The sequence below is a fragment of the Oenanthe melanoleuca genome, chromosome 6 (assembly GCF_029582105.1).
Source record: "Oenanthe melanoleuca isolate GR-GAL-2019-014 chromosome 6, OMel1.0, whole genome shotgun sequence".
In the NCBI taxonomy this organism is placed as follows: domain Eukaryota; kingdom Metazoa; phylum Chordata; class Aves; order Passeriformes; family Muscicapidae; genus Oenanthe; species Oenanthe melanoleuca.
Window position 1 is genome coordinate 12,472,105 of NC_079340.1, and position 17,290 is coordinate 12,489,394.

Consider the following 17,290-nt stretch of genomic DNA (forward strand, 5'->3'; position numbering starts at 1 on the left):
CTTTTTGAAAGTGTGAAAATACTGCTAAGCATGGATAAGAGAGTAGTAAATGATGGGGAAAATTGTTTCACTGGAAGCATTTATTTTCAAATTGCCTTTTTTGAATGGTCCAGGTCAGTCTTTCAGCATGTGTATTCTAAGAGTAATGGATATTTTTTTCCAGTGGAACAGCAATTTGTGTAGAGACCAAACTCTGTATAAGCTGTGAAAGGTAAAATTTTTTTCTGTGCTTGACCATAGTTTTCAGGTCTAATATCCAACTCACTAGATAAATTACTATGGTTTATTTGGGTACTAGTTTGGTACATTGCACAGATTAATTCTCTCTTAAATCAAGACATGGATGTTCCTTGAGTTGAACTGGCTGGTGGTTGTTCAGTAATATTGTGATGTTTGAAGACTTTCATTGTTCAGTTTTGGTTTTGTGGTTGGTTTATTGGTGTGTCAACCAACCCCCTTCCCCCAGAGAAAAGCCTTTGCTGAAATAATTGTTTAGATTTCTGTAGTATGAGTGTAATAAATGGGTAGGACTAGAAGTGTCTGGGTGTATACCTTCAGATTTGCAGAAACAAGTAGGAGTGGATGTGGCCCTTCTTTTCACAGTAGTTTAATACAGTATAGTAAATAAAACCAACCAAAAAAGCCCCATTAAACAAACTACAAAAATACACAACCAGAAAGAAAGAATGCTGTTACTCAGTTCTACGTATCTGTGTTCTGTGTCTTTGCAATGGTGCATGTGCTGTGTGTGAAGAAGTTGTGTTTTTTCCTGTGAAGGCTGTCTATCCATGCCGAAGTGAACCAGCCCTTAGCAAAAACGAATTGGTGTTAACATCCGAGTCCATCATGAAGAAGAATGAATTTCTTTGCTGCCAAGACAGTTTTCTGCAGGTAATTATCTCACTTCTTTATCTCACTATGATTGACTTTTACTTATAAATTGAGGGCAGGGCTTTAGCCTGTCTGGAGACTACTTACATGGCTTTTAAGGATGAGTGAAGGTTCACATGACTGCTTGCACATTGAATTGTAAAATTCAATTTGTTTGAAAGAGCTCTGGGCAATTTCAATATTTATGAGAGCAGCCACCCTCCTTGACAGTGATTCCTTGACAATCACTGATCAAAACTGTAGAATTAACCTGCCTGTAGAATTAACTTGAACTCCATATAAAGCTATTACCTTAATGAACTTTCTGAAATACTGGCGGTGATGAGAACAAGATTAATTTAATTACCTGTGTTTGAAAGCCTTCTTTTTAATCAGAGTGTTTCAGAGCACAAGGTAAACCCGAATTGCATTTCCATTGAGAGAGTTGAAAAAATAATTATATCTATATTTGAAATATGCTGTAAGTCTTAACTGCAAGTCTGAAGAAAAAGAAATCAAATAATTTAATATCAGATTTTGGGGATAAAGCTGTTATTTGAAGTCTACATCTTTTAAATCATATCATGAAATTTTAATTTGAGAAGCACAGATATGGCTGCATAACCTTAGTGATAATTAGCTTAAGATTTTTAAGTTTTAGATAGTCACTTTTTCTTCTTTCCTTTTTTTTTCTGTTCATCCTTGAAGACATTAACTGAGACAGGTTATGACAAATATAATGAGGTAATCTTAGCATGTGTGTGCACTGTGTGAGCATTAATGTTAGTGCTTTTTAGCTAAAGGTGTGTGTACAGTGCTAATGTAATTGATTAGCATATATACATTAGTGCTTGTTCAATTATGACGTAGGTGTACATCACAATTATTTAACTTATTGTGAAAACTGTAACATGTTAATTAATATCTATTGCTGAATTGAAGGATTTTGAGGAAGCTTTCTTTCAGTACTTGACACTTCTTTCTAAAAGTCATTCCTTCAGTCTCTGGAGATATGAGCATTTTTTTCTGATTTTTCCTTTTTCTTCTTCCATTATTCCATTCCAGAACAAATATGCTTCTTAGTGCTGTTATTTTAGCAGGAGGTTCCTCTAATGGGCTTATCACTCCAGTCCAGAACACAGTATGTCTAAATAGCCTTGTCCAAGCAGGCAGCATTCTTTCTTCTGCACTCTGCCCTTGCTGGAGGGAATTCAGCTGATGAGAAAGCAGATTGCTGGCTGGCACAGTTCATGATGTTAATGTTTTAACATATTTGAGTATACTAAAGTACAGGTGAAGGGATTTTTATTTTTTCTTCTGATTGGAATTGAGGAAATCCTTAAAAACCTTTACAATTTAAAATAGCCAGTCATTTTTCTGTACTTTTTTTGAGATGATGGTATAGGAGTGCTGGGAATGTGCTGCATACACAGGAAAAGCTCAGCACACAGCAAGTCAGTGCTGCCATAGCAGAGTTGGCCTACAGGGTCTGCCTGAACTGAAGTAGATTTTGGCTGAATTTTGTGGCATTGTCTGTATCCCTGTGCATTCCAGTGGCTTCTTCACTGCAAGGATTGCAATGTGAGCAGTGCTGCTGGTGTGTAGATGATCCCACCGACGTGGCTGCTGGGACACCTGATGTAAAGCCTGGGAGAGTGTGGTTTGCATCCTGGGCTGAACAGCACTTCTGTAGGAGCTGACAAGGCCCGTGTTGAGCCACATCTTACTGAGCCCGTCTGGTGCCTTTTTGTTAATCTGCTCTAGACTAAGACTTCATGGATTCAGAAGTTGTGAAAAAAAAAATCAATAGTTTTATGAGTCCACTCTGGAAGTTACATAGCTGTGCTCATAGAGTACAGTGTTACACTAAAGATTATAAATTCAGAGAGAGAAAGAGAGTCTCAGCAGAGAGTGAGCTATATTTTTCATTCCATTTGTAGCAAAAATTAATCCATAGTTTGGATAAACTGCCAACAGATACATGAAAGATGAGCAGAATAAGTAATTTTCTCTTTTAGGTCTTCTGCGTGAATAAAAATTTGACAATGAAAAATAAGTCTTCAGAGATTTATCTTCCACCTTTTCTGACTCTGGTGTATGGAAATAACGTATCATTTGAGTACCTTATTCAGAATTATATATAATAATTGATTTATTGTGTTTGAGTTGTTTGCATTTTTTTAAGCACTTTGGAACTCTGGCACTGTTGAAGAGGAAAAGTCTTCTGCAAGTCCTGCAATGTTAATTTTTTTTATGCACCTGTAGTGTAAAGATTAACTTCTCTAATACCATATGATTGTCTAAACATTATTTTAGGAAGTAAATCACATTATCAAATTTTTGCAAATATTTTGGGGTCAAAAGCCTTTAAAATGTCCAAATATATTATTTGTGAGGAGTGCTACTTAGTGCAGGGCAAAAAAAAAGGGGCAAAAACATAAGAATGCATCCTGTCATCCAAGTGGGGAAGCAGCTTTGAGGCATCCATTCCAGCAGCACTTCTGTTGTCTGTTCTTCTGTCTGAACTCGGTTCTGGTATTCACAGAAAATAGCATACTGTCTGGAAATACCTTGAATGCCAGTAAGAATGATGCTATTTTGAGAGTGAGAATTCTGTTAGAATGTAATAGAAGTGTTTTCGTAATGATTCTATGAACTCAGCTGTGAAAAGAAAAAAAAAGGCAATCCCTCAGATACTTAGTCAGTTTTGCAAGTAATTGTCAGTGCTCAGCTGACTGCAGTGGTTGCAAGGAGTCCAGGACCCAGTGCAGAAGAGGTGATACTGTGTAACCATCACTGTTAGGCTAGAGGGGGTTTAAAAGGACTCTAAAAAATCAAAGTATTTGTTTCTCTAAGGAGGCTTTCCTAAATCATGGTTGAAATAGATTGGAAGGATTTCTTCTCACTTCTTATTTAAATTTTTGTTTTGATAACCTTATGTTATGGTAATGGCTTGCACCAAGTCCACGTTTGTGGAAGAGTTTAATCACAGCTCTCATATTTCATTACTTCTAGTGTACATGTCTGTATTCAAAGTATAGTGAAAAAATGAGCTTTTATAGAATAAATGTTGGATATTGTTCTAACAGTATTGTTTCAGTTTATGTTCCAGTAAAGACTTTTAGAACTTTTGTGTAAGCCTGGGTAGGAGAGTGAAAGGTCTGTGTACTATGATGTGTTAAATGCAATTATCTACAGGACCTTCCCACAGCATAGAGAAGTTATTTGAATTATATAATATAAAGACTGACATGTATATAATAGTTTAGAGATTTTTTTTCTCACAAATAAAGTGTATCTCAAATCTCTGAAATCTATCCAGCAGATAAACTTCATATATTTCCTCTCTTGCCACAGTCTTTCCATTTTGACTATTTTGAATACTGAGGAATGACTGAGAATGTATTTGTGTCAGTATCACCAAAAAATTAGAATTTTGAGTTGGAGTTTTATTAAGTGTTTAAGTGTCTTTCAGTAAGTTGTGGGTAGGAAGGAAGGATCAAGCCAAGTCAGGTATCTTCACCTGTCAGTGTTTGCTCAGGAAGGATGCTTTTATTCAGCATGAACCGCAGGCCTCATGTACTACTGATTTGCGGCTACACCAAAGTGGATCTGGTTTGCTAAACTCTAATGTATGTGTTTGTCTAAATTTTGATGTTCCTCTCTTCATATTGTGCATTATTAATTTATTGTAAATATTTGGAGCTTTAAGTAAATAACTTACTTTTGAAGATTTCATTATGGAGACCATGTCTTTTCTTATTGTGGTTTTAATGTATTTTCAGGAAATAAAAAAATTCATCAAAGGTGTTTCTGAGAAGATAAAAAAAACTAGGGACAAGTATGGAATTAATGACAATGGCACAACAGAGGTAAATAGTTTCAGTGGGGTAATGGTGTAGTTTCAGTCTTCATAAGTTGTTGCTTTTCCAACTATTCCATTCTCTTTTCAGCCAAGAGTTTTATATCAGTTGGATAGGATTACTCCAACACAACTAGAAAAATTCCTAGAGACTTGTAGAGACAAATACATGAGGTGAGTGTTTACCCTGCTGTGTTCTCAGTGCTGCTGTTTTGTTGGTAACATAGGGGTGTATTTTGCTATTTTTATTGTATGAATGTTGGTTCTGTTGTGTATGCAGTACAAAGAATTACAAACAATTGGCTCCAATGACATGAACATTGCAAGACAAAGGTAGGATGCAAAAAGAAAAAGCATCACTGTCTACAGGTGACCTTGTTAAGGCAGACTTGAGTCTTGTACAAAAAGTTCTACAGGTCTGACAGGTGGGTTTTTACATTTGTCTTGAGTAAAAATCAGATCCTTTCATTAACAGACTTCGATTTCCTTTTCATTGTAAAAAAAAAAAAAATGCTTTATGTTTCATTTTATATTTCTTGATCATGTTACCTGCTTGTGTTTAAGCACCTTCCTTCTGAAGTAATAATAATCATACCAACAAGATCAGTTTCAGCCTTTAGCTAGTCATTACTTATATCCACAGACTGTGTTTTGACAACAGATTCTGGTAAAAGCCAAAAGTGGTAGGAGTCAGAGTAAGGGAGAATATTGTTTAAACACTTCACATTCTTACACCCACTGCCAGACATGTTTCCTTCCTCCCCCTCTTGCAAGAGATTTTTGAAAACCTTCAATGAGTCCATGCAGAGCAAAATCTAAATAGATGAGTTGCAAATTCATATGAATCTTGATAGCTATTCTTGATCTGCACAGTCTGAGGAGTTATATCACATTTTGTTCTAAAATGTTCTTTGATGTGTTATACACTCATAGGATGCTTTTGTTTGTTGTTCTTGGTTTCTACCAAGATAATGCTAGTATGGCTGTTCTGATCTCTGTATCCATTGAGATTTATTTCAATTACTTAGATTATTTCAATTTCTCAGATTTGGACATTCACATGCAGCCATGGGTGATCTCTCCTTTGTGGCCTACCTGCATCAATTTTTTCTTAAAAGTTTATTTTTCTACAAAATTCATGTATGTGTTAAGTTCCTAACTATTTTAAAGCAATTACCAGCTTTTTGCTTTCCCTTATTAGAAGTACTTGTTTACATTTGTCTTAAGTATTTTTAGATGTGAATTATCATTTTTACTGTAATAAGTAAATGTTAGCATGTGGAATTTCCCTGAAGAGAGAATCCTGGATCTAGTGCATCATGCTTCCATAATCTGTTATGGAAGTTATACTACATCTGTGGAATGCTTATATGACAGGGCATTTTCTTGCTTTGCATGAGATCAGTCTTAAAGTATTGGTGACCTTTCAGCCTCTCTCTTGTTTGTTTACTAAAATATTATATGAAGAAACTTCTCATAAATCTACCAGAATAGTTTGTCCTTGTTTGCTTAGGATCTTATAACTTATTCAGTTCCATATCTCTTTCTATATTTTTTTTATCAGGGCGCAGATGGAGCCTGGTTCTGCAGTAGGAGCTCTTTGTGCACAGAGTATTGGTGAGCCTGGCACACAGATGACTCTGAAGACTTTCCATTTTGCTGGTGTTGCTTCAATGAACATTACTTTGGGTGTGCCAAGAATCAAAGAAATCATTAACGCATCAAAGGCTATTAGGTACTAACATTGTTTTGATTTGTTTGGGGCTTTTTTCCTTTGCCCAAGTGAAACCTGATGGATAAATGTCCTCAGCATTCCACCAGACATCATTCAATGCAAATACCCAAACAAGATGCCCAACTGTGATACTTAAGCCCAGAGAGAAAATCAAATAAAGGAAAGTGATAATTTGTTAAATATAATTTCCTTAGATGTCTCATCTATTGTGAAGTGCTCTGGTGCTTAGGAGTACTGAAGCATACCTATTTCTAGGTATGCATGAAGCCATGCTTAAATAATATTAGAATAATATATGTCATGAAAATAGTCACTAGTACTTCTGTGTTTGCTTGTTTTTACCAGCCTGAAGTACCTGAACAGTCATTTTTCTTAAATACACCTGAGAAAGCTGAAGGTCTCTTTATCTTACTAAATACTGCTCTAGATGAGAAAGAAATTCCATGAGGCAGGCTGTAATTCAAGTTGCCATCTGTACTCTAGCTGAGCAATTTCCTAGCTGAGTTTTTGTGTGTATGTGTTTATTCTTGTAGTACCCCTATTATAACAGCACAGTTGGACAAAGATGATGATCCTGATTTTGCCCGTCTGGTAAAAGGAAGAATTGAGAAAACTTTGTTAGGAGAGGTAAGAAAATTGTATTACTGCTAATGCTTGAAATGTAAGCCTTAGCCAATTGCCATTTTTGCATGCTAACTGTTTTGTCCTTGTCTCTTAAAGATTTCTGAATATATTGAAGAAGTGTTTCTTCCAGATGATTGTTTCATCCTAGTAAAGCTGTCTTTAGAGCGCATTAGACTACTGAGATTAGAGGTGAGTTGTTGAGTTCTTACACAGATTATACCTTACAAAGGGTGTCTTAATCCTGTGTCAGTAATCACACCAGGGAAGCTAGAAAAAAGAAAGTGAATGGTGGATGTTGCTACTTTGTGGCTACTTTGCATCTGGAAGGGTCCCTTTTTATTTTCCTTCAAAGTGATTAACTTCCCCTTTATTGGAAATGAGGGAACATACATTTGTGTATTCACAGGGATGCTGTTTCTGTTGTAACATACGGGCTAGTACTCTCAGCATAGGATATTATTTCATGCAATTTATAAGACTAATTTAGAAGAGCATATTTGGGGATTTTTTTCCTACATTTTTCTTTCCTATAATCTGTTGAAGGACTGCTCCATTTATTTGAGCATGTTGATACCTGCTGCAATAACCCAGATGTTTGCTGGTTGCCTTTTGCCACAGGTAAATGCAGAGACTGTGCGCTACTCGATTTGCATCTCTAAACTCAGAGTGAAGCCTGGGGATGTTGCTGTCCATGGAGAAGCAGTTGTATGTGTGACCCCTCGTGAAAATAGCAAGAGTTCCATGTATTATGTATTGCAGTCCCTCAAGGAAGAGCTACCAAAGGTAAAAGTGAAGGCTGTCTCCTGCTTTTGTGGGAGGTAGTCAGTAGTAATAATTTGTTCCATGATGGCAAGATGAAATAATTCCTGTCACTATTTACAGTGAAGATAGGCTGGGTCAGTAACTCTAAGATTGTGGTGGTACTGCCTTGCTGTTGAAACTAAACCATCCTTTACTAATATTTGTAAATAAAGTGGAAGCTTTGATATTTCCCTTACCAACATTCACTGAAGCATTCCAGGCGCAGCAGTTGTATGAAATAGTTACATCTGCTTCCAGCTGCATTTAAAATTGAACCACATGACAGTATCTGGCATTTTTTTCAGCTTTCTGAGGAGACTGTCTACTCTGGATTTTAAAAACAGAGATAAGTGAACCTTTATCGTTAGCAGCTTGCCCTTTTCTTTGTATGGGTCTGCCACCATTCAGATACCCAAATGTAAGTGTGGGAATATCTGACGTAAAATATAAAATGTAGATAGTGAGTAAGGTTTATAGTACAGTGTCAATGTCAGTTTTGCACTAGTGTATTTAATACCAAGAAATCTTACTTATATGTGTTTTTAAGTGAGCCTTTACTCCACATACTTCGCCTTCTCAATAGGTTTGAATGGTGGTAAATGCTTTAATACTGTGGTACTGTATATGTCTTAAGTTACTGAGGGTTTTTTTGTTTTGTGAAGGTTGTAGTGCAAGGCATACCAGAAGTTTCCCGAGCTGTCATTCATGTTGATGAACAAAGTGGAAAGGAAAAATACAAGCTTCTGGTTGAAGGTGATAATCTACGAGCTGTTATGGCTACTCATGGAGTGAAAGGAACAAAAACATCCTCTAACAACACTTATGAGGTAATATCTCAGTGGGTGCTGTGGGGCTTTCCCCATAGCATCTCTATTACAAGTGCTTGTTTGTGCTCAGATGCAGCAGTTGATACGGAATGAAGCCTGATTTCACTAATACGTGTCAGAATGCATTAACACAAGAGAATAATTCACTGGAAGCACTGTTCACTTCAAAGAAGCTGTTTCTATAAATATTTTTCAAATGGAGAAGTTTAAAAGAGTAGTTGTAGAAATGGAATATCAATGTGCTATCAGATGGTATTTATTCCAGGAATATACTTGCCCCAGGCACTTGGTTCTTCATTCATGTAACATGCAACGATCACGTAACATTCTCTCGTGTAGGTAGAGAAAACTCTGGGGATTGAAGCTGCTCGGACAACCATTATCAATGAGATTCAATATACGATGGTGAACCATGGCATGAGCATTGACAGGAGACATGTTATGTTATTGTCTGATCTAATGACTTACAAGGTTTGTACTGTGTTTTTTCTCAATGTTACATTGGCCTGTTTATACAAATTAATTTTATCATGTTTGAGAAGGGTGGGTGAGTCTGGGAGATGCAAATTCATTCTGGGCTTAAAGAATTCAAAGTTGTACTGACCTAATACTGTTATTTATATTTTACACAAAATGCTTAATTACTCTAGTTCTTTGGGGGAGGTGGATCTATTTTGACTGAAAACAAGTTGATATAATGAGAAGGGAACGTTCATGTCGTATTGAAAGTAGGAATCCTAAAAATGATGGTGTGAAAATCAACTGTTGGGATAGCCATGCATGCAGTTTAAGGCTTGCTGTGCAGAAATCCCCACAGGGAGTGGTTTGTAACAGCTGCTCACCGTATGTGAGAGGCAAAGGGTACAGACATCACACATAGAATCAGCTGACATGAACAGTCTTACACAACGTGCTAGTACAAAATCATATCTGCTCTTTACTGATTGATTTTCTTTCCTTCACATCCAATATGGTTTTTAAAGTTGAGTATACTTAGTGAAGTAACATTTTGCAATTTGCCTGCCAGAGTGCAAGGGTTTAATTTGGGTGAAATGGACGGAGCTCTGATTTGTTCCAAAACTGCAGAGCTTTGTTGTACTGAGCTGCAGCAGTCCTCGGGGCTGACCTTGTGAAGCTGCAGCACAGCAGTAGAAAAGGGCATCAGAGTGCCATATTTTGAATTTGGTGGGCTCCTTCCATGCATTCTTTTGCCTGTATTTCTGACTTAGGCTTCTACGTTGCAATCTGATATAATCAGGATGTTTCTAACAAACGTAGGCACATACAAGTCAAGTAGTTTAAAAAGCTAATTACCTTTTTTTCTGGAGAGTGAAAAAGTGAAGATTTAGCATCTTCTGTAATCTCCTGGCAGCTGAAGTCAGATTTATCTGTAGATAATAGGCAGTAGATTCAGCATAGTACTCTCAGACCTTGCTGAATTTTGTAGCTCAGCAGCCAGTTTATAATTGTGGGGGATTTTCTCATGGCCATGTTTATTTCAATTTTTTCAACACTTAAGATCTATTCAATATTCAAGATTGAGTAACCATTTATAGCAGCTTATGTTGTATATGAAGAATGACTTTTGTTTTATGTAAGTATTGGTTACTAACAAGCCATTAGCCTTCAGCATGTTCAACTGTGACTCAGTCTCTTGTGACAATACTGTGTTGTAGATAGGATATTTATTTACTCAGGCTTACTCTTTGGGTTTTTCCATCAATCAAGGGTGAAGTGCTGGGCATTACTAGGTTTGGACTGGCAAAAATGAAGGAAAGTGTGTTGATGTTGGCTTCTTTTGAAAAGACTGCAGACCATCTCTTTGATGCTGCCTACTTTGGACAGAAGGATTCTGTTTGTGGTAGGTATTGCAAAGTTTGTTTCAGTTTGTGGTCCTTACCCAGCATCTGTAAAACCTCTTCAAAGCACTGGAGTTTTGTCTTTGTTAAGTTTCCTGTTCAGCTGGTATGTCAAAAACTTCAGGTCAGGCTAATTCATCCCAGAAGTCCTAGAAGTTTGAATGTTTCTCTACCTATAATCTCTGACTGAGATCTTGAAGTCAGTTGGATATTTGTTGGATGTCTCTTGAAGTAGACTTTGAGTAATTTGGTTTTACTTCTCACCCTAGATCTCAGTGAAATACTAGGAAATTTGTCCCACTATCAGTGATTCTGTTTTTTCGATTGTGGAAGTTTGTATATCCTCAACACCTAGAGCTGTTGAATAAATCTAGTACCTCACTCAGTATTTAGGTTTCATTTTCATTCCTGCTAAGAAGTAGCAAGACAGGTACATCTCAGCCTAGCTGAAGATTACTATTACCTGATTGCTTAGGTCATTTGGCACATGTACCTAGAAATAAACAGAAAGGCCGAGTTCTTCACTTCTTCATTTAGAACTAATCTAAATAAATGAAAATTGTGCATCTTTGTTTTTTAATTTGTATTTTAATTTAGTTTTAATTAGTAATTTATCAGTATTCAGTTCGTTAACAGCAGACAAGATACCTGTTGTTAGAAGTTTCTTTCTAAATGTATCTGTTCCTGAGTTTTAAGTACATTAGCAGCCTCTGAATCATCTTAGTGAGTTCATGGAAGAATCAGGTAAATTTTGAAAATACATGGCTACATATGCACAGTTGTATGTATGTCCACATACACAGAGCAAATGGAAAACTCAGTGAGTGAGTTCTGACATTCTGTTTGTCTCTTTGCTTTGCATTTTTGCCATGTGCTCTAATATTTGGAATTGAAATAATTTTGGAGTTTTTTAATGCTTTTACTCCTGTTCATTTCAGATTTTCTTCTCCTTTAAGCTACATACATTTTGGGACTGAATTGTTTAAAAGTCTATCTAATAGGTTAAATGGAGAAAAGAAGTAAAGCAGGTTTCACCCTTTTCAAGATCTGTTTATGCAATGCCTATTCTCCTGGAGCTGGAATTTCTCATTGGGAGTTTCTGGGTGCTAATGAAATACAGAAATATGCATGTGTTATGTTAAAGTTAACTAGTTTGTGTGTATGTCTAGGTAGTCTTAGTGTAGCCATTTTCAAACAGTGCTTTGTTCACAGTATTTTCTGAATCTTCATTTACATACATTCAAATTGTGAATCAAGTCAGAATTTTTAGTAAATTTATTTCATCCTTTGTGCATTCAAACGTACAGCTATTTATTCTTACCTTCCTAAACATTTATGTGAAGGACAATCTAGTTAAACTCCTGAGAATGTGCAAAAATGTCATTTAGATCATAACAGCATGCTGAGGAACACTGGTATCTGAGAGCTTGATTTGAGTGTGGAACATTGGTAGATCTGGAATGTAAATGTGTCAGTACATTGCAGTGAAAATGTTATAACCATCAAAAATCTTTGGGACAGACTCAATCTTTCACTTCAAAACAAGCACTTTTTGAGTGGTGAAAATGCCAGGAGCATTATAGCTCAAGTAGTTCTGTGCCTTTCTGACTGGGAACTTGGGGAGGTTTCAAGGGAACCCTGCCAGGTTTGACTGAAGCCTTAGCACTGAGTCAGAGAATGAACATGAAGTAAATTTGCCTCATATCTTCTGCTGTGGGCACTGCATGGAATGTGTCTTCTCTAAAAACAAACCTTCTGAAGGGCTTTCATTACTGGAGAAGATGTTTAAGTTAGGTTGAGTTTTTCCTAGAATTTAACACTGTTTAAGTAATATACTGGTCTGATGATCATAACATTTAACTTTGTCTGGTGAAGAGGCCTTGGTCCTTATACATGAAGTTCAACATTATGCAGGCAACACAAAACAGATTGGGCAAATGAAAGTAGTTTTGTAAATCCTTACTGTTCAAATGTTCATTGTGCTTATTTGTTTTTTCCTAGGTGTTTCTGAATGCATCATCATGGGAATTCCAATGAATATTGGAACAGGACTCTTTAAACTCTTACACAAAGCGGACAAGGAATCAACCCCTCCCAGGCGGCCTCTGATATTTGATCATAATGAATTTCATATTCCCATTGTTACGTAGAACTTGGACATAAAACAAGATAGCAAACCAAGAAATAGTAAGCAAACATAATTTAAATTAAGCAAAGTGTATTATCGGTTCTGTGTGTCTCAGTAGAAGTAAATTAGTAAGTGAAATCATATCAAAAGAATTACCCAATTGTTCACCACCTATGGTTAGCATAGACCCTGAAAGGAAAGAGTGCACCAGAAAGTGGAAAAAAATTTAAAGTGGATTTCACCTGATAACATTTTCTTTTTCATGTGATAGTGTTAACTTTATCTGTTACTGTTAATGTAATTATTACATGTGTATTCAGATTTTTTTATAAAACAAAAAGAAAATTTCAAGAGAATTCTGTAAGTTTGCCCAGAGTGCTTTGGGAAATATCCTTTCAACAGGAGCTGCGAAGGTCAATCTACAGCTGTTAAGAACAGTAATTTCAGAAAGCTGGAACTGAGTCTGTGATTAATTCATCATAAGTTCAGTAGAGCTATTCAAAGTGTTTGAAATATTTGCTCTTTGCTTTTGGTAGTTTTAATTGGTTTTTCTTTTCCCAAGTTATTATCCAGTAAATTATTTTCCTCCCTAGGATTCTGTTTTGGGACCATATCTAGAAAAATCTGTACATTGTGGTTGCTACAAAATTCTGAGAAGACTGTTGTTAGAATATTGCCAATTACAGATAGGCAGCTGCTGTCATATGAAAAGCTAACTGCTGGAATCAGTAACTTACAGCAGTCTTAGGTTTGGGAAGGGTTTCTAATGGAGCAGGATCATCTGAGCAACCTACTTTAAATTTATTATATAAAGTAGAAATTGAAGGAGATGCTGTTTTTATGCATTGCCATGAAATGATTTGGAAGCATCTTCAGCTTTAGTATACTAAAGCAGTTTCCAAAATGAAAATAGGTCTCAAATAATTTCAGCGTAGTATCTTTAAATTTATTGTGGTGCTATGGAGGGAAAGAATCTTAGCATTTAGTCACCAGTGTTTGGATAAAACCAGGCTGCGGAGTATTCTAGCAATTGAAAATGAACAAGTTTGTGCTGCAGTTTGTCTTTATGTCCACCAAAAGTGTAAGGCTGCATTCAGACACTGTAAATTGCTTTAAGTCTTGAGGTACCACTGTGTCTGTTTTTTAATTCATCCTCCATGTAGACAAGATCTGATAAGAAATTCAACACAGCTCTTCTCAAATTATTTTGTATTTTCAGTGTGATGCTAAGATCTACATCTGACTAGATTTTGGCAGAGTGAAGACAGAGAATGTAGTGCATTTATTATCTGCTCTAAAAGCTACATATATTTTGCTATCTCTGTTTTAGCAATAGAAATTTCAGAATAAATTAAATTTTATTTGTGATCTCAGTGAGATTGCCACTTACTCACTTGTCTATTTCTTTTACAAGATGTAAATTTAACATGGGTAGGGGCTTCATGGAGAGAAGGTCCATAAAACTTTCCTGTGATTAAGTACTTTGTTTTATCATGGGAAATTCTACTGATAGTGCTTGACATTTTTGTGAATAAAGATTCTTCTCAAGGTCTAAATGGGTGGAGTTTGTATTTGAACAAATGACCACATCATTCCTTTTTCCTTTTTTTGGTTGATTGGTTGGGTATTTTATTTGGTTGGTTTTGGTTTTGGATTTTGTTATTTGATTGGCTTTGGAGGGGTTTTTCTTTGGTTTTGGTTTTTGTAAATATGGAAGAATGAGCTATTTAAATGGTGGGTTCACTCTCTTGTATGTTTTAAAATTAAGCATAAAATTACATCTTTTGTCATTGTCTTAAATATGACAATAAAAAGAAGCAGAGGTAAAGAATGTGTGAACCTTGTGTTTATTTATGGGTGTATCATATTGCTGCATAATTAATTTATGGATGAGCTAACCTCCATTTCTTTTATTTGCTTAGTTAGCAAGACAGAGAATTATTAAGCTTAAATCTCAGGTATTTGCAAACTAAATGAATAAATAATAGAAAACCTATCTTGTTTAAAGTCACTATGTCTTGTCCTCAGAGCATGCTCTGAGCCTCATGAGTGTTTCAACCAAAAATAGATTGTTTACAAGAGCACTCTGAATTAGTAATTATTGTTTGAGCTCTCTGTACAGTCAGTAAACAAATTAGCTGTTGGATTTCACTTGTAAGCAGCTTTTTTTAGGCGTCAGTTTTAACAGTCAAGAAATGGAACTTTGAAATATTAAAATACGCATTTTTATTAAAATTTTTAGCTTTAGTTTAGGTTTAATTTTTAAAAAAATAAATTCTGTTTTTCACAATTTCCCCTATTTTTTAATTAATGTGCTAATTGAAATTAGTGGAGTGTAAATTTTCAAGAAATTTGTTTTTGAATATCCATATCCTGCTTTCTCATCTTCATTTTTTCCACCTGTTTTAAAACAAATTTAAGCTTCTCATTAAATGAAGTACTTTCTTGGTGTGTTTATCAGGAAACTAGTTCACACAGGTCTCTTATATGCAGAGAGAGAAGAAAACAGCTGCATGTGCTATATAGGTTTCCTGTTATGACTATGGAAGGTTGGAAGTAAATCCAGAATTGTGCTGGTTTGGTCCATAACTCGAAGAAATTAAGTATAGAGACTATTCCCTTTTTTTCTTATCTATGCTTAAAGAAAGAAAGAAAAGGAAGGCATATAAATGCTGTGTTTTATAAATAAACAACAAGTAGGATAAAATTTGGCTGTTTCAGGACAAATACTCCTTGATGTCTGACCATTTGTCACTGTTTCAGTAGAGGTTGAAGGAACCACTGCAACAGGAATTCCTCAATTTTGTATCACTGTGCTTGTAGATAGGAATGTCTTTAGAAACCCATAGCAAACAGGGTACAGATTTTCATAGTATTTGCATATTTGCCTAAATTATTCTGTGCAGGTAACTAATCTGTTTTTGAAGTGGTTGGCTAAGCTTTGTATTCAGACCTAGGAAAGTCTGTTGATAATTAAATATGTTGGTGAAAAAAGAAAATAAGAAAAATTGGCCTATTATTATATTGTCTAAGAGCAGAAAATCTAAAAGGGGCCAAATAATAAGATTACTAATTTTAACTTGGCAGGTTATTTGGATGTGATTATGCTAGTGATACAAGTGCATAGCAAGTTTATCTTGAAGAATGAATACCAGAATCTTACAAGCCAGTCTGAAAGACTCAGAAAACAAACCAGCCCTGCTACTTTTGTGTTTCAGTGCTTGTGAAAATGAATCAAAGTTTCTTCTAACTGATAAAATGAAAATTTTATAACATTCCTTCTAATAGAATTAGATCACATTGTCATTTTCCACTAGAGAGCAGCATTTTCTTTTGAGAAAAGTTATTGAGTAGCTTCTTTATTTTTTTTTTCCTATTAAAAATGGGGTTTTTGCAATATCAGGACTGATATGTAACTGTGAGAGGGAAAGCTACCTGTTAAAATGATGTATTTGAGGAAGGAGATAAAGGGACTCTGTTTTCTTAAGGAGAAAGCAGAGTCCATATATGCTATTTATTAATTAGTAAAATTTTCACTTGCATATCTTTTATCTATCTGGCTTAAAAAACAAACCAGAAGCAGTACTTAAGTAAAGGCTCTAGTCATTCCTAAAAGCATGTTGTGAGTTGCTCCTGGAAAGGGATAGAACAGTGAATCTGCAGTGAGTGGGGACATGTCTTTTGTGGCAGCGTTTTCCAGGCAGCCGAGATTGTTCCAATCTGCGTTCAGTCTCCAGTGAGCGCTGAAATCCAGCTCTGAGAGCTGCTCTGAAGCGTGAAGTTCTGGCAGTTGGCTCGGGAGTGTCACATCCTTCAGCTGCTGCAGAGCTCCAAGGCAGGGCTGCCTTAAAACACTGAAGGTGATGCTGATCGATGCAAGAGACCAATGGTTAGGACTGAAGTAATACTAAACAGGTGCTCTTCTCTGTGTATAGACAGCTGAACCCAGCAAGATTTATGGAAGATGGCTTCCACTCCAATGTCTGAAAGCTACAAGGGTGCCTGTAGTTTGTTAGTCCCTGTCAGATTTGTGATTCAATTCACAGTGGTGAGAGGCTGGCATTTGCTGGCTGTGCTTAGGGGCTCTGTGGGCCTTGAGCTGCTCCAACACTGCATTGCCTTCACTACCACCATCACTTCTGTGTGCATCAGAGGGTAAAAGGTGTTTCTTCATCCAAAGAGTCTGTCCTGTGAGTCCAAGCCTTCAGGACCTGGAATAATTGCATGCTCCTTTTGGAAGCAAGGACAGTAGATAGGACTGATGCTGTATAGGAATATGGTGGTTTGAGGTGTTGAGGATAGAGGGAAGAAAGCTGAAAAGAAAGGGAATGCCAAAATAAGCAAATGTGTATGGAAGCAGAGTAGAAATTCGGATCTGCTTGGGGAAGAAACAGAGATAGCAGCTGGGTAAAGTGACACACAGATATTCATAATCTGTTTAAGGAGTCCTAGTGAAGTAATGAAAATAGCTGGGAAAAGAATAGGTATTCACTCATTCCTGAGAACTAAGATTTTGTCATTTATCCTAGGGATTGCTCTTAGTGGCTGTCACAAATGATAGTTAAATCATCATTCATTTTGTAG

The 17,290-nt window shown here is 36.1% G+C and overlaps 1 protein-coding gene across 2 annotated transcripts in view; it reads left to right on the forward strand.

Annotated features, from left to right (window-relative positions):
• Nucleotides 1-17,290, forward strand: part of POLR3A (RNA polymerase III subunit A) — a 38,304-nt gene that overhangs the window by 17,939 nt on the left and 3,075 nt on the right. Inside the window, exons 21-31 of one of the 2 annotated variants that reach the window (XM_056494655.1) lie at nucleotides 778-891; nucleotides 4,656-4,742; nucleotides 4,824-4,906; nucleotides 6,297-6,467; nucleotides 7,001-7,094; nucleotides 7,188-7,280; nucleotides 7,710-7,874; nucleotides 8,555-8,719; nucleotides 9,059-9,190; nucleotides 10,448-10,580; nucleotides 12,580-12,765. In XM_056494655.1, the coding sequence (XP_056350630.1) occupies nucleotides 778-891; nucleotides 4,656-4,742; nucleotides 4,824-4,906; nucleotides 6,297-6,467; nucleotides 7,001-7,094; nucleotides 7,188-7,280; nucleotides 7,710-7,874; nucleotides 8,555-8,719; nucleotides 9,059-9,190; nucleotides 10,448-10,580; nucleotides 12,580-12,728 (1,386 nt within the window). In that variant the 3' untranslated portion in view covers nucleotides 12,729-12,765. Of the gene's footprint in view, nucleotides 1-777; nucleotides 892-4,655; nucleotides 4,743-4,823; nucleotides 4,907-6,296; nucleotides 6,468-7,000; nucleotides 7,095-7,187; nucleotides 7,281-7,709; nucleotides 7,875-8,554; nucleotides 8,720-9,058; nucleotides 9,191-10,447; nucleotides 10,581-12,579; nucleotides 14,538-17,290 lie in introns of those variants that run through there. The other variant, XM_056494656.1, reaches the window with a different exon arrangement.